The sequence below is a fragment of the Phoenix dactylifera genome, chromosome 13 (assembly GCF_051530095.1).
Source record: "Phoenix dactylifera cultivar Ajwa chromosome 13, Ajwa_hap1_PhDact_Kaust_v1.1, whole genome shotgun sequence".
NCBI lineage: Eukaryota > Viridiplantae > Streptophyta > Magnoliopsida > Arecales > Arecaceae > Phoenix > Phoenix dactylifera.
The window spans coordinates 20,359,505-20,382,150 of NC_143202.1; the positions used below are offsets into that span (position 1 = coordinate 20,359,505).

The window sequence follows — 22,646 nt, forward strand, 5'->3', positions numbered from 1 at the left end:
AGGCGCTCTACCATTTACCATCCCTATCGAAGTATTTTTAAAATTCAGAATGCAATGAAGTTATCTTTTGTGTATATACCTCTTTGTATGATATTTACTTCTAAGTACTTACTTTCCATCATCTTATCTTTTTGATTATGACAAGAAGGGGGAGAATTATGGTAAAAATCTAGTAAGAAAGAGCAAAGTAAAAGAAGATATATGTAAGAGTTATGAACGCAATCAAAAACATTAAGAGGATTAAAAAAATTTAAGAAAATACAAATCAATAGAAATTGAAGCACTATTTATGCATGATTCAATTAAGGGCAACAGTGAATTTCATAAAATCGTGTACTATCAAAAAGAGTGTTATGTTTTCATCAATACTACTTTCTTTTGATACTCAAAAGTTTCGCCATCATCAAAAAGAGAGAGATTGTTGATCCAAAAGGTTTGATTTTGATTATATAAAATACTTGAGTAAAAAATGTTTGCTAATCACTTGTTTGGAGTCACAAGAATGTTCAAAAGAAGTGAAGAAAATATCATCTCAAAACACTTGAAGTAGAAGAATGAAACTCAAGTTTATGAGGTTCTATACTAGAAGAGTCAACCCCAAGAATACTAGGTGCCGACCGCTGAATATCCACGACTAAAATAGAAGACTTCAATTTTGGGCAATTTCAGGAGTCGACCCCAGCACAATATGAGTCGACTCCAGCACATTAACAAAAACTAGCACGCTTTCATGAGTCAACTCTAGAGCATGAGCCAACTCCAGTAGAACAAGAATTGACCCTAACAATTGATGAGTCGACCCCAGAATGACCAGAGACAAAAGACAGAAAGCAGCAAAATTCAGCTTTGCAAGTCAACCCTAGAGGATAACGAGTCGACCCCAGTCATAGATGAGGCGACCCCAAAGACTAGTTGAGTAACCCTACAGTGACCACAGGCGAAAGATAGAATGTAGCAAAAATAAGAGTTTTCTTGAGTCGATCCCTGAAGATCCCGAGTCGACCCTTGAAGAAGTCGAACCAACTCATTTATGCCTGACAACAGTAACGGCAAGTTTTTCTGAAAAATCAAAATTATCATTTTTCACTCCTAATATCTCTTTCAGCCTATCTAATGGCTAGAAATATCTTCCAACTACATTTTGAAGTTGTAAATGTATAGGAAGACCTAAGGTAGACAACAAAAACAACAAAAGAGAAAAGAAGAAGAATAAGAAAAGAAAAAGAAGATGGAAACAAGAGAAAATCAGTGCATTTAGTATGAGCATTAAAAGATCATATCCACCACAACTAGAGAATTCATTGCAGAGCTTTCAAGCGCCCATCAAAATTATCTAGTTCTTCCTCACAAACTCCAACAAACAATCTTCTACTCTTAAGAGAGCCAATTTCTTGTATTATCCTTTTTTGTTGATTTTAACAAGTTTCAAGGGTTGAAATTTAGGGATTGTGTTGAAATACATATAGCCTAGGGAAAGCTTGGATAAGGGGAGGTAGTGGCTGATTACTTGAGAAAATCAGTTGGATTGATTGTGAGCTTGGCTAAAACAATCAGGATGTAATCTTCATAAAGATTATAGTAAAATTTTCAAGAAGAATCTCTTAGGGAGTGGACGTAGGTGCTGAATTTGGAACCAAACCACTATAAATTTTGTATCTCGCTTGCTTCTTCCTGCTTATATTTTCTGCTTCATACTCTTGCACTTTCACTTCACTCACATACTTTAAAATTCAATTGCACCTTAGATGTAAAATTTTATAACCCAATTCATCCCCCTCTTAGGTTGCTATCTTGGCAAGAGAGCATCTAAAAATAATATTGTCTTTCTTGTCCTCAGCCTTTTAGGGGCCATCTCTCCAGCTTAGGCTACCCGAGCATAAGCCCTTCAATTGGATCCTTGAGCTACTAGTCCACCGGAGATAGTAGTGATTACCACCCTCGCTAGTTTTGAGGGTCTTCTATCCTGCCAATGTTCTCTCATCCTCGATGGTTGTCCACAAATAGGTTGAGGTGCCCTCACCAAATAAGGGGTTATCTCATCTTTCAATTGCGAGCACTCCTCGATGTCATGCCCATGGTCCCTATATAATCAGCAATACCTACTAATGTCCCTCCTATGGGCGGAAGCCTTCATCTTTCTAGGCTAATGTAAGCAACCTTGGTCTCTGATCTCCATCAAGATCTAAACTCTTAATGCATTGAGAGGAGTGTACCTCTCAAATCTTCGAGGTGGACTCCTCGGCCATTTGGGCCTCTTTTCCTCGTGTCTTTACTTTCCTCCTTGGTTCATCCCTTTCCTCCTGACCCTTACGCTTCTTGCCGCCTCAGCCTTCTGTTGCTTCCCTCCGAGCAACCATTGTTTCTTTGACATTTATACATTTGTCTACCCAAGCCAGTAGCTTAGCTAGATCCTTGGGAGGCTTTTCCTCCAATGAGAAGAAGGGGTGTGAGGGCTTCGGCCCTCTCTTCACCACAATCAGAGCGACTATTTTGTCCAGGTCACGGACTTCCAACTCCTCGACATTGATGCAGTAGATGTAGTCTTTGAGGGATTTATCATCCTTCTGCTTCATGACAAACAAGTTTGTCGAGATCTTCTTCTGTCTTCGACTGCTAATGAAGGGGCCACAAACTAATAGCTAAGCCAGTCGAAGGAATGGATAAACCCAAGTCGGAGACCGAAGTACCAAAGCCGAGCGATTTTTCTAAGGATAGCTGGGAAAGCTCGACACATGACTGCATTGATCTCTCCTTGCAGCGTCATGAGAGCCTTAAAACTATCATTGATCTCGAACTAAGGCATCTTGAACTTCCTCGGCAAGAGTTCCTCCACAATCTCCCTAAAAAAAGAGGGGCTTCGTTATCCTCGGTTTTGACATTCTTCCTCCTCAATGCCTCAATTTTGTTGTTTATTTCCTCAATTTGTGATCGAGGGTTGGCCTCGCTCCTAGAGGGCCTTTTTGGCCAGCATAACGAAGAGTTGTTTAGGTTGGAGCTCAGCTAAGAGTGGGTGCTTGGGCAATTGTCCCCTCAGTCTCGCACCATCATCATCAATGTCTACATTTGCTGCACGATTAGATAGATTTGCATAGTGTTGATAGTCTCAAAGGTTGGCTAAGGGGGCTAAGATCTCTATGGGTTGTGCTAAGAGCCATTAGACTCTGACCAAGCCTGGTTGGTGATGGATTGGTGGTTGTTCCTTTTACGTTTCATGGTTTCAGATCTTTTTTTTCACTTGTTCCCACAGATAACGCTAATTTGTTGCTGCCCAAAACCTAACTAGACGGAGTTGGAGCTAGTGATGGTGAATGGTCGGCTCAGGTAAGGTTGGCCTACGCAATGTGGGATCCAACCTACTAGGAGAAAGATAATCAAAGTTGTCAGAACTAATCTAGAGGAAACCCTCCAATGCCTATGTCAGGTAGACATTTTGCAAAATAAAGTTTATAAAAGAAAGGAGAGCTAAAGTATATGAGCTACAAGCTTTGAGCAACACGAAAGATCCGATGTCGAGGCCCCTTGGCCTGGTTTATATAGAGAGGAAGGTAAGAGTTCGTTACAATCTGGCGGCGAGATCCTCGGGCAAGTTTTTTTATCCTTCCTTATTTGCTATCCTGAGATCGTGTTCGCATTGATTGCATGCACCACGTGTTGCTCAGCCATTGGTCTGGCAATCTGGCAATTGCAATTTTGGTGGGCATCAAATCTAGACCATATGATGATCCACTCGAAATAAGAACTTCCAACATCCATAGGCCCCTAGAGCCTGTTTGGATTCCCAATTAAGCTATCAGTGGATAACTACCAAGTATGGTCGAAAGTTTCAAGGATTAGCAGCAACTTACAAGAAGAATTTCATTTAGATCCAAGAAGCATCATGCTCTTGTATTGGCGAGCGAAACATCAGGATACCAAGTTCCATTATAGAATATGATTTATGATGTACCCACTATTTTGGTATTCTCTCAATCCAAATTTCTAATATCAGTTAGACTTCTCTTCCCGCATAGTTAACTTCTCCTACATACAAACCATATTTGACTTATTCCAAGGTCAGGTTGTTTGAGCATCCGAACGGCCCCTAAAAGTTTGCCATGAAGCCCTGCTAGTAGGCCTTAATGTATTGAAATGGCTAGTCCAATGAAACAACCAGTTAACGAGAATTTGCAAGTTTAGCACAGACATTTTGATTAACTGGAGTTTTAGTACATGCCCAAGATGAAAGAATCAATACTCAGTAGTCATCTAAGTTCTTTCCAATGCTTTGTACAACAACAAAAACCAGCAGGACACAACCAAGAGCAAGAACAAACATTTTACAAGAATTAGTGACACCACTATGTATCAATTGAAAAACTACATAACCCAGATTTCATAATGACAGAATGTTACACCTCTCACTGAACACCATGTTACTCAAGCTGTTGCCCACTGAAATTAATTGACTTTCAGCTCTTTTGATTTCTTTATGCTTGATGTTGCCTCCCTCACACCAGCTACAAAGAATTAGAGCTGACAAGAAAACTTAAAAACATCAATCAGCATGTCAAGCAAAGTATGTTACAAGAACAGAGCGTCAGCAACACCTCTTGTTGTTTCTTGGTATTAGTTGAATATCATTAATGATAAAAAATATTTATATCAAAAATCAACTCATTAGTCATCCACAGTAACATGGGGATGGAAACCAGGTGATACCAATTAGATTATGATTCCAGGATGACTAGTAAAATGGCCATAGTATTAGTACGAGTGACAAGCAATAGTTTGAGGTGAGAATAAAAGGTAAAGGATTCTCAATGATTATGAATGGCCAATAAGTATAAAGGATAGATGCTGCTAGATGAAAAAACATTCCTCAAAAAGGAATTTCAATTTTCACTTGTATTTTATAATGTTGAAGTGCTTACAGGAGTCAAACTGTGATCACTGGATTTGACATTCATAGACAAGTCATGCCAGATGAGGAACAAATATAATGTGACAATATTACAATTTACAAGGTGGTTGCTCAATTGGAGGCACAGAGGTGTAATGTCAAATAGATATTGGAATCATTACTACGCATCTGATAATCATTACAACAACTGACATTAGCTATTTTCAGGTGCCTAGCAACTAAAACATTAAGATCCAATCACTCCATCTATAATTATGATAGGTACCCACAGAAGCATGAAGAAAGTGATTTAAAATACTTAATCAAATAGCTTACCAAAGCTGTTAAGTATAAAATTTTTCTTATTTTAAATCAGTTGCAGAGAGACTGCCCACAGATCCCTCAAGGTATCCTTCTTGACTTAAGAACCTCAGCATAGCTCCTTTTTCCCAAAGGAGTGAAGTGACATTTAACAAAATAAGCATACAAGTCAATATTCATTGAGACAATACAAAAAGAAAGTTATTCCATCTACATGCCTCTTCTTCAGCTCTTCTGACTGATAACCATGCTTTCTAACTCTATTTTTGAAGGATGCAAACTCAACAGCCAATTTTCTTGTCTGGATAATGCACAAATTTTCAGCAAAACAACCAATTTTTAAGAAATGCTAGTAGGAAGGGGGCAAAAAGGAGAGATGTTGAAGAACATGAGCAAATATTACTAAAGTTCCATTCTCTGATGTGAGAACTACAACTAAATTAACAGAATTATGATCATACATCCAAGGAAAATATTCAATGAAAATGGTCAAACACTATATCTTATAACTTCTCTAAGATCTAGGGGAAAGAAACAAAATACCTCCTTCAAATCATTCATAATGGCAGTATTTTGTGACCCCATTCAAATCCAGGACAAAGTGGAGGTAACTTTCAAATGAATACAAGCGGACAATTTATAAGAAATGAATCCTTCAGTACAACTTTATCTAGAACTTGTCAATTTGCTTCAAACATACTACCAACAGAAATAAAACACAGGAACTTTTTTCAGTATCAGCCTAGGTCTTTTTCCTTTTCAGGGCATTAAGGACCATGATCAATGCATTTTCAGGATTAAATTCAAGTCACTTGATATGGGAACCAGTAGACCAATGTCTATATTCATCAAAAGGATACAAGCATTCCCATCATCATACCTCATCTCCAACACTTTTGAAATTGATAATCACACTTTCTAAATCATGTTCGAAGGATGCAAACTCAGCAGGCAATTTTCTTGTCTGGCTAATATACAAATCTCCAGCAAAACATACAAGTTCCAAGAAATGCAAGTCATAGTAGAAGGGGGAAAAGGAGAGATATTGAAAAACATGAGCAAATAGCTAAAGTTCCATTCCTTGGTGTCAAAACCAAAACTAAATCAAAAACAGAATCAAGATAGCATATCCAAAGGAAAATATTTATATGGAAATGAAGAAACACTGCATCTTATATCTTCTCTAAGAACTAGGAGAAAGAAACAAAGTCATCTCCTTTAAATAATGCAGAATGATATTACATTTGGGACCAGTTCAAAATCCATGACAAAGAGGAGCTAACTTTCAAAAGCATACAAGTGGAGAATTTAGAAGAACTCAACCTTCTGTACAACTTTCTCTAGAAGCTGTAAATTTGCTTCAAACATACAAGAAACAGAAATAAAATACAGAAGAACATTTTTCAGAATCAGTCTAGATCCTTTTCAGACTCAGGCCATTAAGGACCATCCATGTTCAATGCATTTTCAGGATTAAATTTAAGTCACTTGATACGGAACCGGTAGACTAGTGCATGTTAGGGTTAAATTTAAGTCATATTCCATTGTAGGAAAAAGGAAGCCATACACAACTATGGTCAATATCGGAAGAAAACTCAGAAATCCTCTAACTATATGATTACATTCTATAGCTGTAGTGCTCAACTAATAATTTTCCAAGGATGAGTACAAAAAGTCGAAAAAGTTATCAGCAATGAAAAATCAGGTTTCTTGGTTCTGAAAATTTATCATTTGAGCATCAGTATAGAATGAGAATCCTCTAGACAAACAAGATCACAAAACCAAGACTCAAATATAGTGTAAGGACATAACGTGTCCAAGTTTGAATGAACCACTGAACACCATCAAAGGACAACTAGACAAAATATCTAAAGGCCAATGATTGGCTTAGTTCACTGATATAAATAAAATACCACATATAGTTCACAGATACAAGACAAATATGGTAACAGACGTGCTGATTGGCATCATCTAGTAATATCATAAAGCAACTATTCATACAAAATAAGGAAAATATAAGCCTTAATGAAGGTCAACTCTCTCAATGTATGTTTGTGGTGTCGGAGCCTGGTGGCTCCAAACAAGGAATGACAGGCTATCTCTACTAAGGAAAAGCCCCTCACTTTGAAGGAAATGAGAAGGATGGTAACACCTAATCGACAAGGAAAACATGTGAGTCAGGTAGAGACCTATGTTTCAAAGTCATGTTCTATGTTCTTATAGAAATACAGTGTTGCATAAAAGAGAATCTTTTTTGAAGTCTATCATCACCTTCCCTATCCTACATACAGAACATCTAATAATCTTGTATTATACATGAAAATCATCTAAAAAGTTTGATGGAGTACCTTCTGCCTAGACAGATAATAAATGTTCCTATAAAATGAAAATGATCAAGCAAGTTTGTTACCAAAAGTGGCATCAGTAGATCCAAGCTGGGGTGTTGCAAAATGTTGCTCAATGTGCATACTGTCACCCTCATGTCAAAGAAGAATGGAAATAATATATTCACAAAACAATGCCCGACTACTCTGCCCTTTTCGTTCTTGTATTTTCTTCTCAAATTAAGGATTGCTGTTTTCACCATTTTCTTGTCTTTAAGCTTTAATCCAAGAATTTCTATAATCAAGATGATAAAACTCAATCAAATTGTTGCCAAATTTTAGTAAAGAACTAAGTCAAAAAAATTTATCCCATACATTTTCCCTCAAATTATCCAGCTGGATGCTCGCGGATGCTATCATCTCCTTCTCCTTGTTGGAGTTCTTCAACTGCTCAGTGCTCATGCTCCCATCAGTCTATAAAAATTACAACAGAATTAGAGCTACCATCAAAGAGTTTCAGCAATTGGACAGAGAACAATTTATAATATTGTATTAACACATAAGGATATCTGAAAAAAGTTGGAACACCAACTGCCCAATCTAATAAAAAATGGTTCTAACTGAAAATATCCCTTGAGAATGTGAACATAAAGCCATTAACATTCAAGCTGAAACATCACAGTGGCATCAGGATATCCAAACTGATGTTGTTGCAGAATTAAATTCTACTCTCAGAGCATTAATAACAAAAAAAAAAAGGAATAAAAAATCAACTCTCTTAGCAATTGAAATACAAGAATTCTAAATTTGAATTAGATAGAGAAAGTGCTATAATCTTGTATTGATTCATGGACATCATATAGATAAACTAGAGGAGCATCCACAGCCTGGTCAAATATCAAATGGTTCTATGGAGAAACATAATCAGCATACAAGTTTGAACATCCAAGATATCAAAAGCAGCATCAACACATGCAAGCTTGTGTTTTTGCACGATTTTACCTAAAACTCTTAATATTTAAACCATCATAATCCAAGAATTTCAGTCACCATCATGTCAAAAATAAGGGCATTAACATGTTGACAATGCAATTAATACTTTCATCTGCTTGTCCTTTCTTCTCAATTTGAGCATTTCTATGATCAAGATATAAAATACAAACACAATGTTATATCATATTCCAATAAATAAGAACTAAATTGAGAAAGTTAATCTCAAACCTGCCCCAGTTTCTTCTCCAGCTTGACATGCCTCAATCTCTTTGATTCATTGGCAAATGTGCTTGCTTCAGTCTACAGCAATTAGGACAGAACCAGGACTGCCATAAGTTAAGTTCCATGAACTATTTAAAGAGCATCTCAAAAAAATCTTGTATCATACAGAAATATCATCTGAAAAAATGGGAGAGTTAAGATATCAACAGTGGCATCAAGATGTTTAAGCTGGTGTTGTTGCATAATTTAACTCACTCCAAGACTATGCAGACAATCACAACCCGATAATTCTGTGTTCCATATCGGATAGACAACAACCTATGATCATGTTTTGGTACATGAACTTAATCCAAAAAAGTGGTGGAGCATCCAATGTCTAATCAAATCCAGCTTACAAGTTTGAAGAGCTGAGATATTAAAACTGGCATCAGGACATCCAAACTGGTGTCGTGAAATGATTTCACTCAAAATTCAAGATATCAACAATTTAAGCATTGCTTAACTTTTTTCTTGATCTTCCCCAGTCTGAGCATTTCAATACTCAAGAAAAATTGTCAGCACTCTGATGTGGTTACTTCCTCCTTGATGAACTTCTTCAAATGCTGAGCACTCATTCTCTCTTCAGTCCAGAACAGACGTAATCTTATAATCTTTTTATTTCTTTTTCGAATAAGCAGAATCTTATAATCTTGTATCAACATATGAACTTCATCAAAAACAACAATTGGTGAAGCATTTACTGTCTAATCAAAGGATAAATGGATCACTCAAGCATCCACGTTTGAAAACTTATGTGATAAACCGTGAGATCAGGACATCCAAGATGGTGTTGTCGCACAGCTTAACTCTACTAAATTCATTAGTCTCAACAGCCAGAATAAGTCAACAATCCTTTTTTTCTTCCTTTTTCTCAAGAAACAAGCCAGCGATCAAGAATCAAGACCCAAGAATGCAATGAAGAATATTGAAACATGTAACATTCAATCAAGAACGATTCAAATCCGACGATATTCAGAGGGTAATCAATTCAAATCGAATCAAGAAGCTTTCTATCTCATACCTTCGCCAACTCTTCACAGGGCATCGTCAATTTCATCATGTCATTCTCCATCCTGGCGCACTTTGCTGCCAGCGCCGCCCTGTCCTCGATGCACTTCTTCAGCGCGTCGTCATATGTTCTAGCATCAAACTATAACAATTGCAACGGAATCAGAGCTATGATAGAAAGAAAACCCTAGAGATCAGAAAAGGACATCATATCGAATAGAAAAAGGAAATAATTATAAGGGAACCTTGTGGCTCTCTAGGAGACTTTTCTTGTGGTTAAGGTTGTCTTCGAGGGAAGAGATGCGTTCTTGGAGGCGCTTGCGAGCGGTCAGACAGATCTGAAGCCTCATCAACACGGTCGCCGGGCAGAAGCAATCGGCGGATCCATCCATACTATGAGGGCAGGAAGCCATGAGAACACCTCTAAGAATCGATCCTACTCTAAGCCAGTGACGAAGAAAATGGCGATCTTCTGAACCCCAAGAAGGGATTTCGGGTTGGGAGAAGGAAACAAGAAGAGAGATCGGGGAAGGGAGTCCGAAACCCTGGAACAAGAAGCTCTCTACCAAAGAAGGGAAAGGAGAAGGGAAGTAGGAGGGAGGACAGGGGCTTTATAATGAGAGACGGGAGGGAAAGGAACGAGTCAGTTAAGATGTACCGCGGCCAGGAACGGCAACGGCAGCTATGTACACGTGGCACGGTTGCTTGTGATTCTGGAAACCGCATCAGGGGCAGAAATGAGAGGAATTATTGCCTCCGCCATCACAGAACCGGAGGCTAGGTGAGCAAGATGTACGAACCAAGTCATTATCCGCTACAGTACCGTAGGCAGTGATTTGATGAAGTCGCACATTAACAAAGACTAGCACACTCTCATTAATCAACCTTATAGCAGTTTCAAATGAAAGACAGAAACAAGTAAAAATTTACAGATTTTTGAGCTGACCCCTCAAGACCATGAGCCGACTCTAGTAGAGCAAGAATTGACCCTACCAAATGGCGAGTCGATCTAAGAATGACCAGAGACAGAAAAACAGAAAGCAGCAAAATTTAACTCTTTTGCGAGTCAAGCCTGGAGGATAACGAGTCGACCCAATCATAGATGTGTCGACCTCAAAGACTAGCCGAGTTGGCCCTACAGTGACCGCAGGCGAAAAATAGAATGCAGCAAAAATAAGAGCTTTCTTGAGTCGACCCTTAAAGAAATCGAGTCAATACGTTTGCATCTGATAACAGTAACGGCTAATTTTTTCTGAAAAATTAGAACCGTCGTTTTTACTCCTAATATCTCTTTTACCCTGTCTAATGGCTAGAACTATCTTCCAACTATATTTTAAAGTTGTAAATGCACGAGAACACCTAAGGTAGACAACAAGAACAACAAAAGAGAAAAGAAGAAGAATAAGCAAAGAAAAGAAAGATGGAAATAAGAAAAAATCAATGCATTTAGTGTAAGCATTAAAAGATCACATCCACCACAACTAGAGAATTGATTGCAAAGCTTTCAAGCTCACATCAAAATTATCTAGTTCTTCCTCAAAAACTCCAACGACCAGTCTTCTAGTCTTAAGAGAGCCAATTTCTTATATTATCCTTTTTTGTTGATTTTAACAAGTTTCAGAGGTTGAAACTTGAGGGTTCTATTGAAATACTTATCAAGCCTAGGAAAAGCTAAGGAGAGGTAGTGGTTGATTACCTAAGAAAATCAGCTAGATTGATTGTGAGCTTGGCTAAAACAATCAGGCTATAATCTTTAGAAAGATTATAGTAAAATTTTAAAGAAGGATCTCTTGGAGAGTGTGTTAGAAATATGCCCTACAAGCCAATATGGCAGACGCATTGTATTAATTCTAGGACATAACAATTGTACTTGATCATTTTATTCATCAATAAAATTTGGTCTTCTTTTCATTCATGTTATTATGTGTCCATAAATCGTCCTAGAAATTAATGAGATAATAATACATATTCTCAAGAGTTGAGAATTTAAAACATGTGTTATTAAGTAATTCCTGAACTGCTCCTGATCGAAGGATCATCATGAAGGACGGTGATCGATCCGATAAGATTAATGCACAGATCACTTTTCTTGATGGACGAATCTTAAGTCCATAGTGTGGCAATACTGGGGTGATTATGCAGGTGCTTGTTAGAGAATAAGGGTCTGAGCGTGACCAAAACAAAAAGTCACTTGGATGTCTATCTACTTATCAGTGACTTACTTGATGCTGCAGTTGTATGACTAGTACTTAGACCTGCGATGCCTCAGTTAATCACGGTGAGGTTATTGTAGTTTGACGAGCACATAAACATGGACCCTAAGGATCTTTGTGGTACAGATTGGCTACAGTAGTTTTACTGTCGGATTAGAGTTGCATCTAAATGGGATCTATCGACCTTGATAGATTAGGAGTGATCCTATGTGATTTATGAGACTAAGTTCGAAAGACCTTGGCCAGGACAATTATGGAAAAAGAGTTTCCAATCTCGAACTTGAGTCAAATAAATCTGACATAAAACAGACGATGGGGTTTGACGAGTTATCTATAACCTCCGTCATGTCGGAATCCATGATAGAGGTACTGTATCATACGCTAACTACACCTAGAGGTTCATCCCTTCCGTTCTGCTGGGTTGTCACTATATGCTGCTAGGTGTCACTAGTGGATTGTGAGACTCGAAGGCATTCACTTGGTGATAAGTGAACCCTAAAAGTAGAGTTGAAATCATTTCAACCCATTGAAAGGAGTTTCGATGATATTATGATAGAGATCATAATATATCTCACTACCAGTCAGAATATAACCTACGTAGTCACACACATTAGAGATTTTGATCGTTCCGAAGGTTGGATTACGATTTGGAATCGAAATTAAAATTGATTATCAATTTAATTGACAATTGGTTTAACCCGCTAAGAGTTAGTGAGTTAAAGTAGAAGGAATTGCAATTGGATTATAATTTAATTGATTTAATTGGATCTAATTAAATTAGACTTAATCTTATTAGATAAGGATGGAAAGGCCTAATTAATTAGAACTCCTTATTAGATAAGGAACTTGATTCATGAAGTCTAATTCAAGTCCTAATTAGATTAGGAATCATATAAATCAATTTGGAGGACACATTAGATTCTAATTGGATTAGAATTCAATTGGTTAGGTGGGACTATGTAAATCCTAATTTGATTAGGAGACCCATGCATGGAAGGAAGGGAGAGAACCCTTCCTTCATGCGTGTGAAGCAAAGAAGGAAAGAAGGAGGGGCGTCCGCCCCTCCTCCTTCTCACACGCATGAAGAAAGGAGGGGCGTCCGCCCCTTCTTACTTATTTGGTCCACGCCACATGGAGGGCTGATAGCCCTCCTTCCCCTTTCATGCGGATTGCCGCATGGCATGAGGAGTGCCCTTGGATTCTCTCTAATCTCTTTTAAGTAAGGGATGTGATAGAATTAAGTAAGGGGTGTTGCAGATTTTGGAGGGATGAATCAAGGAGTGATTGATCTCTGAAATTATTCCTTGTTTGTATGGGCATGAGATGCCTATTTAAAAGGCCCTCGCATGAAGCATAAGGGTAATTGAAGCTTCCTACTGCCTCCACCCTCTCTCCCTTCTGCCTCCTTGGCATGAGCAAAAGAAGAAGAAGAAGAGCCGCCGCCATCCTCTTCTTCCTCCTCTTCGACGTTCGTTGTCTTCGTTCTTCTTCCTCTCAAAGTAATCAATGAGTTGATTAAAGAGAGGAAATCAACCATTAAAGGTGATCTCTGCAAGGGAGCAAGCACCCCGGTGAGATTTTGGAGCGATTTGTACCTCGTGTGGATACCTGTAGAGGCCGAACTCTTGTGCACCCGCTCAAAGGTAAAGATTAGATCTTTATAAATTCTATACAATTAGAAATTGTAGTAGATCTGAAATTAATCTAGTCTTTTAATTTTAATCTTTCCTTTAGATTTTATAAATCTGAGTTAAAGAACTCTAGAAAATTTTTGAAATCTACGTTCCCTAGAACGTTCATGAGATGAACGACCCCACGCGTGTCTTTCTGTTGCGATCGTCGCAATGCGTGCGGGGTTAATCCGATAGAGTGGACGTAGGTGCTGAATTTGGCACCAAACCACTATAAATTTTGTGTCTTGCTTACTTTTTGCTGCTTATATTTCTGCTTCATACTCTTGCATTTTTACTTTACTCACATACTTTAAAATTCAATTTCACATTAGATGTAAAATTTTATAACCCAATTCACCCTCTCTTGGGTTGCTATCTGGGCAATATAGCATCTGAAAACAATAATGTCTTCCCTGTCCTCGGCCTTTTAGGGTCCATCTCTCCAACTTAGCCTACCCAGGCATAAGTCCTTCAACTAGATCCTTCAGCTACTAGTCCACTGGAGATAGTGTTGATTACTTCCCTCCCTAGTTTCAAAGGTCTTCCATCCTACCAATGTTTTCTTATCCTTGTTGGTTGTCCACAAATAGACTAAGGTGCCCTCACCAGATGAGGGGTTTTATCTCATCATTCAATTGCAAGCACTCCTCAATGTTGCGCCCATGGTCCCCGTATAATCAGCAATACCTATTGATGTCCCGCCTATGGGTGGAAGCCTTCATCTTTCTAGACCAATGCAGGCAACCTTGGTCTCTAATCTCCATCAAGATCTAAACTCTTAATGCATTGAGAGAAGTGTACCTCTCAAATCTTCGAGGTGGACTCCTCAACCATTTGGGCCTCTTTTCCTCATGTCTTTGCTTCCTCCTCGCTTCGTCCCTTTCTTCCTGACCCTTACGCTTTTTGCCGCCTCAACCTCCTGTTGCTTCCCTCCGAGCAGCTATTATTTCTTCGACATTTATGCATTTGTCTGCCTAAGCCAGTAGCTTAGCCAAATCCTTGGGAGGATTTTTCTCCAATGAGAAGAAGAGGTGTGAGGGCTTCGGCCCTCTCTTCACCACAGTCACTATGACTATTTTGTCCAAGTCAAAGACCTCCAATGCCTCGACATTGATGCAATAGATGTAGTCTTTGAGGGATTCATCATCCTTCTGCTTCATGACAAAAAAGTTTGTCTAGGTCTTATTCTATCTTTGATTGCTAATGAATGGGCAACGAACTAGTAGCTAAGCCGGTCGAAGGAATGGATAAACTCAGGTCGGAAACTGAAGTACCAAAGCCCAACAATTTTTCTGAGAGTGGCTGGGAAAGCTTGACACATGACTGCATTGATTGCTCCTTGCAGCGTCATGAGAGCCTTAAAGCTCTCATGATGGTCCATCAAGTCTGAGGTATCATCATTGATCTCGAACTAGGGCATCTTGAACTTCCTCAACAAGAGTTCCTCCACAATCTCCCCAGAGAAGGGGGCCTTGGTTGTCCTCGGTTTTGACATTCTTTCTCCTTAATGCCTCAATTTTGTTGTTCATTTCCTCAATTTTATGATTGAGGTCGGCCTCCCTCCTAAAGAGCCTTTTTGGCCAGCATAACAAAGAGTTGTTTAGGTTGGAGCTCAGCTGAAAGTGGGAGCTTGGGCAGTTGTCCCCTCAAACTCACACCATCATCATCAAGGCCTGCATTTGTTGCACGAGCAAATAGATTTGCATAGTCTTAATAGTCCCAAAGATTAGTTGAGGGGGCTAAGATCTCTAGGGGTTGTGTTAGGAGCCATTAGACAACCATGCCTGGTTGGTGATGGATTGGTGGTTGTTCCTTCTGAATTTCCTGGTTTCATATCTTCTTTCCTCTTATTCCCACAGGTAACGCTAATTTGTTGCTATCTAAAACAGAGTTGGAGCTGTTGATGGTGATTGGTCGGCCAGGTAAGGTTGGCTTACGCAGTTTGGGATCCGACCTACTAGTAGAAAGATAATCAAAAGTTATCAGAACTAATCTAGAGGGAAACCCTCCGATGCCTATGTCAGGTGGACATTTTGCAAAATAAAGTTTATAAAAGAAATGAGAGCTAAAATATATGAGCTACAAGCTTTGAGCAACATGAAAGATCCGATGTCGAGGCCCCCTGGCCTGGTTCATATAGAGAGGAAGGTAATAGTGTGTTACAATCTGGCCGCAAGATCCTCAGGCAGCTTTTTTCATCCTTCCTTATTTGCTACCCTGAGATCATGTTGGGCTATAATCATCCACACTATTCACTTGGAGGTCCATCCAAGCGTTGATTGCATGCACGACGTGTTGCTCAGCCATTGGTCGGTCAATCTGGCAATTTCAATTTTGGTGGGCATCAAATCCAGACCATATGATGATCCACTAGAAATAAGAACTTCCAACATCCATAGGCCTCTAGATCCTGTTTGGATTCCCAATTAAGCTATCAGTGGATAACTACCAACTATAGTCGAAAGTTTCAAGGATTAGCAGTAACTTACAAGAAGAATTTCATTTAGATCCAAGAAGCATCATGCTCTTGTATTTGCAAAACATCAGGATACCAAGTTCCATTATAGAATATGATTTATGATCTACCCATTATTTTGGCATTTTATCAATCCAAATTTCTAATATCAGTTAGACTTTTCTTCCCTCACAGTTTGCTTCTCCTACATACAAACCATATTTGACTTATTCCAAGGTCAGGTTGTTTGAGCATCCAAACGTCCCCTAAAATTTTGCCATGAAGCCCTGCTAGTAGGCCTTAATGAATTGAAATGGCTAGTCCAATGAAACAACCAGTTAATGAGAATTTGCAAGTTTAGCACAGATATTTTGGTTAGCTGGAGATTTAGTACATGCCCAAAATCAAAGAATCAAAACTCAGTTTGTCATCTAAGTTCTTTCCAATGCTTTGTACAACAACAAAAACCAGCAGGACACAACCAAGAGCAAGAACAAACATTTTACAAGAATTGGTGACACCACTGTGTATCAATTGAAAAGCTACATAACCCAGATTTCATAATGACAGAATGTTACACCTCTCACAGAACACCATGTTACTCAAGCTGCTGCCCACTGAAATTAGTCAACTTTCAGCTCTTTTGATTTCTTTATGCTTGATGTTGTCTCCCTCAGACCAGCTACAAGGAATTAGAACTGACAAGAAAACTTAAAAACGTCAATCAGCAGATCAAGCAAAGTATGTTACAAGAACAGAGCGTCAGCAACACCTCTTGTTGTTTCTTCGTATTAGTTGAATAACATTAATGATAAAAATATTTATGGCATAAATCAACTCATTAGTCATCCACAGTAACATGGGGATGGAAATCAGGTGATACCTACTAAATTATGATTCCAAGATGACTAGTAAAATGGCCATAGTATTAGTACGAGTGACAAGCAATAGTTTGAGGTGAGAATAAAAGGTAAAAGATACTCAATGATTATGAATGGCCAATAAGTATAAAGGATAGATGTTGGTAGATGAAAAAACATTCCTCAAAAAGGAATTTCAATTTTCACTTGTATTTTATAATGTTGAAGTGCTTACAGGAGTCAAGCTGTGATCACTGGATTTGACACTCATAGACAAGTGCATGCCAGATGAGGAACAAATATAATGTGACAATATTAAAAGGTGGTTGCTCAATTGGAGGCACAGAGATGTAATGTCAAATAGAAATTGGAATCATTACTATGCATTTGATAATCATTACAACAACTGACATTAGCTATTTCCAGGTGCCTAGCAACTAAAACAATAAGATCCAATCACTCCATCTATAATTATGATAGGTACCCACAGATGCATGAAGAAAGTGATCTAAAATTCTTAATCAAATAGCAAAGCTGTTAAGTATAAAATTTTTCTTATTTTAAATCAGTTGCAGAGAGCTTGCCCACAGATCCCTCAAGTAATCCTTCTTGACTTAAGAACCTCAGCATAGCTCTTTTTTCCCAAAGGAGTGAAGTGACATTTAACAAAATAAGCATACAAGTCAATATTCATTGAGACAATACAAAAAGAAAGTTATTCTATCTACATACCTCTTCTTCAGCTCTTCTGACTGATAACCATGCTTTCTAACTCTATTTTTGAAGGATGCAAAATCAACAGCCAATTTTCTTGTCTGGATAATGCACAAATTTCCAGCAAAACAAACAATTTTTAAGAAATGCTAGTAGGAAGGGGGCAAAAAGGAGAGATGTTGAAGAACATGAGCAAATACTACTAAAGTTCCATTCTCTGATGTAAGAACTACAACTAAATTAACAGAATTATGATCATATATCCAAGGAAAATATTCAATGAAAATGGTCAAACACTATATCTTATAACTTCTCTAAGATCTAGGGGAAACAAACAAAATATATCCTTTAAATCATTCATAATGGCAGTATTTTTGTGACCCCTTTCAAATCCAGGACAAAGTGGAGGTAACTTTCAAATGCATAGAAGTGGACAATTTATAAGAAACGAATCGTTCAGTACAACTTTATCTAGAACCTGTCAATTTGCTTCAAATATACTAGCAACAGAAATAAAACACAGGAATTTTTTTCAGTACCAGCCTAGGTCTTTTTCTTTTCCAGGCCATTAAGGACCATAATCAATGCATTTTCAGGATTAAATTCAAGTCACTTGATATGGGAACCGGTAGACCAATGTCTATATTCATCAAAAGGATACAAGCATTCCCATCATCATACTTCTTCTCCAGCACTTTTGAAATTGATAATCACACTTTCTAAATCATGTTCCAAGGATGCAAACTCAGCAGGCAATTTTCTTGTCTGGATAATGTACAAATCTCCAGCAAAACATACAAGTTCTAAGAAATGCAAGTCATAGTAGAAGGGGGAAAAGGAGAGATATTGAAAAACATGAGCAAATTGCTAAAGTTCCATTCCTTGGTGTCAAAACCACAACTAAATCAAAAACAGAATCAAGATAGCATATCCAAAGGAAAAAATTTATATGGAAATGAAGAAACACTGCATCTTATATCTTCTCTAAGAACTACGAGAAAGAAACAAAGTCATCTCCTTTAAATCATGCAGAACGATATTACATTTGGGACCAGTTTCAAATCCACGACAAAGAGGAGCTAACTTTCAAAAGCATACAAGTGGAGAATTTACAAGAACTCAACCTTCAGTACAACTTTCTCTAGAAGCTGTAAATTTGCTTCAAACATACAAGCAACAGAAATACAATAGAGAAGAACATTTTTAGAATCAGTCTAGATCCTTTTCAGACTCAGGCTATTAAGGACCATCCATGTTCAATGCATTTTCAGGATTAAACTTAAGTCACTTGATACGGAACCGGTAGACTAGTGCATGTTAGGGTTAAATTTAAGTCATATTCCATTGTAGGATAAAGGAAGCCATACACAACTATGGTCAATATCTGAAGAAAACTCAGAAATCCTCTAACTATATTATTACATTCTATAGCTGTAGTGCTCAACTAATAATTTTCCAAGGATAAGTACAAAAAGTCGAAAAAGTTATCAGCAATGAAAAATCAGGTTTCTTGGTTCTGAAAATTTATCATTTGAGCATCAGTATAGAATGAGAATCCTCTAGACATACAAGATCACAAAACCAAGACTCAAATATAGCGTAAGGACATAACATGTCCAAGTTTGAATGAACCACTGAACACCATCAAAGGACAACTAGACAAAGTATCTAAAGGCCAATGATTGGCTTAGTTCACTGATATAAATAAAATACCACATATAGTTCACAGATACAAGACAAATATGGTAACAGACGTGCTGATTGGCATCATCTAGTAATATCATAAACAACTATACATACAAAATAAGGAAAATATAAGCCTTAATGAAGGTCAACTCTCTCAATGTATGTTTGTGGTGTTGGAGCCTGGTGGCTCCAAACAAGGAATGACAGGCTATCTCTACTAAGGAAAAGCCCCTCACTTTGAAGGAAATGAGAAGGATGGTAACACCTAATCGACAAGGAAAACATGTGAGTCGGGTAGAGACCTATGTTTCAAAGTCATGTTCTATGTTCTTATAGAAATACAGTGTTGCATAAAAGAGAATCTTTTTTGAAGTCTATCATCACCTTCCCTATCCTACATACAGAACATCTAATAATCTTGTATTATACATGAAAATCATCTAAAAAGTTTGATGGAGTACCTTCTGCCTAGACAGATAATAAATGTTCCTATAAAATGAAAATGATCAAGCAAGTTTGTTACCAAAAGTGGCATCAGTAGATCCAAGCTGGGGTGTTGCAAAATGTTGCTCAATGTGCATACTGTCACCCTCAAGTCAAAGAAGAATGGAAATAATATATTAACAAAACAATGCCCGACTACTATGCCCTTTTCGTTCTTGTATTTTCTTCTCAAATTAAGGATTGCTGTTTTCACCGTTTTCTTGTCTTTAAGCTTTAATCCAAGAATTTCTATAATCAAGATGATAAAACTCAATCAAATTGTTGCCAAATTTTAGTAAAGAACTAAGTCAAAAAAATTTATCCCATACATTTTCCATCAAATTATCCAGCTGGATGCCCGCGGATGCTATCATCTCCTTCTCCTTGTTGGAGTTCTTCAACTGCTCAGTGCTCATGCTCACATCAGTCTATAAAAATTACAACGGAATTAGAGCTACCATCAAAGAGTTTCAGCAATTGGACAGAGAACAATTTATAATATTGTATTAACACATAAGGATATCTGAAAAAAGTTGGAACACCAACTGCCCAATCTAATAAAAAATGGTTCTAACTGAAAATATCCCTTGAGAATGTGAACATAAAGCCATTGGCATTCAAGCTGAAACATCACAGTGGCATCAGGATATCCAAACTGATGTTGTTGCAAAATTAAATTCTACTCTCAGAGCATTAATAACAAAAAAAAAAGGAATAAAAAATCAACTCTCTTAGCAATTGAAATCCAAGAATTCTAAATTTGAATTAGATAGAGAAAGTGCTATAATCTTGTATTGATTCATGGACATCATATAGATAAACTAGAGGAGCATCCACAGCCTAGCCAAATATCAAATGGTTCTATGGAGAAACATAATCAGCATACAAGTTTGAACATCCAAGATATCAAAAGCAACATCAACACATGCAAGCTTGTGCTTTTGCACGATTTTACCTAAAACTCTTAATAATTAAACCATCATAATCCAAGAATTTCAGTCACCATCATGTCAAAAATAAGGGCATTAACATGTTGACAATGCAATTAATACTTTCATCTGCTTGTCCTTTCTTCTCAATTTGAGCATTTCTATGATCAAGATATAAAATACAAACACACTGTTATATCATATTCCAATAAATAAGAACTAAATTGAGAAAGTTAATCTCCAACCTGCCCCAGTTTCTTCTCCAGCTTGACATGCCTCAATCTCTTTGATTCATTGGCAAATGTGCTTTCTTCAGTCTACAGCAATTAGGACAGAACCAGGACTGCCATAAGTTAAGTTCCATGAACTATTTAAAGAACATCTCAAAAAAATCTTGTATCATACAGAAATATCATCTGAAAAAATGGGAGAGTTAAGATATCAACAGTGGCATCAAGATGTTTAAGCTGGTGTTGTTGCATAATTTAACTCACTCCAAGACTATGCAGACAATCACAACCCGATAATTCTGTGTTCCATATCGGATAGACAACAACCTATGATCATGTTTTGGTACATGAACTTGATCCACATCCAGCATACAAGTTTGAAGAGCTGAGATATTAAAACTGGCATCAGGACATCCAAACTGGTGTCGTGAAATGATTTCACTCAAAATTCAAGATATCAACAATTTAAGCATTGCTTTAACTTTTTTCTTGATCTTCCCCAGTCTGAGCATTTCAACAGTCAAGAAAAATTGTCAGCACTCTGATGTGGTTACTTCCTCCTTGATGAACTTCTTCAAATGCTGAGCACTCATTCTCTCTTCAGTCCAGAACAGACGTAATCTTATAATCTTTTTATTTCTTTTTCGAATAAGCAGAATCTTATAATCTTGTATCAACATATGAACTTCATCAAAAACAACAATTGGTGAAGCATTTACTGTCTAATCAAAGGATAAATGGATCGCTCAAGAATCCACGTTTGAAAACTTATGTGATAAACTGTAAGATCAGGACATCCAAGATGGTGTTGTCGCACAGCTTAACTCTACTAAATTCATTAGTCTCAACAGCCAGAATAAGTCAACAATCCTTTTTTTCTTCCTTTTTCTCAAGAAACAAGCCAGCGATCAAGAATCAAGACCCAAGAATGCAATGAAGAATATTGAAACATGTAACATTCAATCAAGAACGATTCAAATCCGACGATATTCAGAGGGTAATCAATTCAAATCGAATCAAGAAGCTCTCTATCTCATACCTTTGCCAACTCTTCCCAGGGCATCGTCAATATCATCAATTCATTCTCCAAACTGGCGCACTTTGCTTCCAGCGCCGCCCTGTCCTCGATGCACTTCTTCAGCGCGTCGTCATATGTTCTAGCATCAAACTATAACAATTACAACGGAATCAGAGCTATGATAGAAAGAAAACCCTAGGGATCAGAAAAGGACATCATATCGAATAGAAAAAGGAAATAATTATAAGGGAACCTTGTGTTTCTCTAGGAGACTTTTCTTGTGGTTAAGGTTGTATTCGAGGGAAGAGATGCGTTCTTGGAGGTGCTTTCGAGCGGTCAGACAGCTCTGAAGCCTCAGCAACATGGTCGCCGGGCAGAAGCAATCGGCGGATTCATCCATACTATGAGGGCAGGAAGCCATGAGAACACCTCTAAGAATCGATCCTACTCTAAGCCAGTGACGAAGAAAATGGCGATCTTCTGAACCCCAAGAAGGGATTTCGGGTTGGGAGAAGGAAACAAGAAGAGAGATCGGGGAAGGGAGTCCGAAACCCTGGAACAAGAAGCTCTCTACCAAAGAAGGGAAAGGAGAGGGGATG

At 37.9% G+C, this 22,646-nt stretch overlaps 2 protein-coding genes across 8 annotated transcripts; both read right to left on the reverse strand.

Moving 5' to 3' along the window:
* Window positions 1-4,219: 4,219 nt before the first annotated feature.
* On the reverse strand, window positions 4,220-10,607 carry LOC103720276 (uncharacterized). Of its 4 annotated transcripts, XR_016398201.1 has the most exons (6): window positions 10,032-10,607; window positions 9,800-9,928; window positions 8,746-8,817; window positions 7,900-7,998; window positions 7,611-7,819; window positions 4,220-4,512 (listed from the first exon to the last, which is right to left on the reverse strand). XR_016398201.1 is itself a non-coding variant. In XM_039130977.3 (5 exons), the coding sequence occupies exons 1-5, from the start codon at window positions 10,197-10,199 to the stop codon at window positions 4,507-4,509; spliced, it is 474 nt and encodes a 157-aa protein (XP_038986905.3). In that variant the 5' UTR covers window positions 10,200-10,607; the 3' UTR covers window positions 4,220-4,506. The 4 variants fall into 4 exon arrangements, 3 of the variants coding, with proteins under 3 accessions (XP_038986905.3, XP_038986904.3, XP_089783072.1); XM_039130977.3 differs by lacking the exon at window positions 7,611-7,819; XM_039130976.3 differs by lacking the exon at window positions 4,220-4,512 and having other exon boundaries at window positions 4,520-7,819.
* Window positions 10,608-16,528: 5,921 nt separating this feature from the next.
* LOC103700031 (uncharacterized) lies at window positions 16,529-22,646 on the reverse strand. 4 transcript variants are annotated; one of them, XM_039130972.2, is made up of 6 exons: window positions 22,301-22,646; window positions 22,069-22,197; window positions 21,045-21,116; window positions 20,200-20,298; window positions 17,720-17,802; window positions 16,529-16,825 (listed from the first exon to the last, which is right to left on the reverse strand). In XM_039130972.2, exons 1-6 carry the CDS (start codon window positions 22,466-22,468, stop codon window positions 16,810-16,812), a joined length of 567 nt encoding a protein of 188 aa, XP_038986900.1. In that variant the 5' UTR covers window positions 22,469-22,646; the 3' UTR covers window positions 16,529-16,809. The 4 variants fall into 4 exon arrangements, with proteins under 4 accessions (XP_038986900.1, XP_038986901.1, XP_038986903.1 ...); XM_039130973.2 differs by lacking the exon at window positions 21,045-21,116; XM_039130975.2 differs by lacking the exon at window positions 17,720-17,802.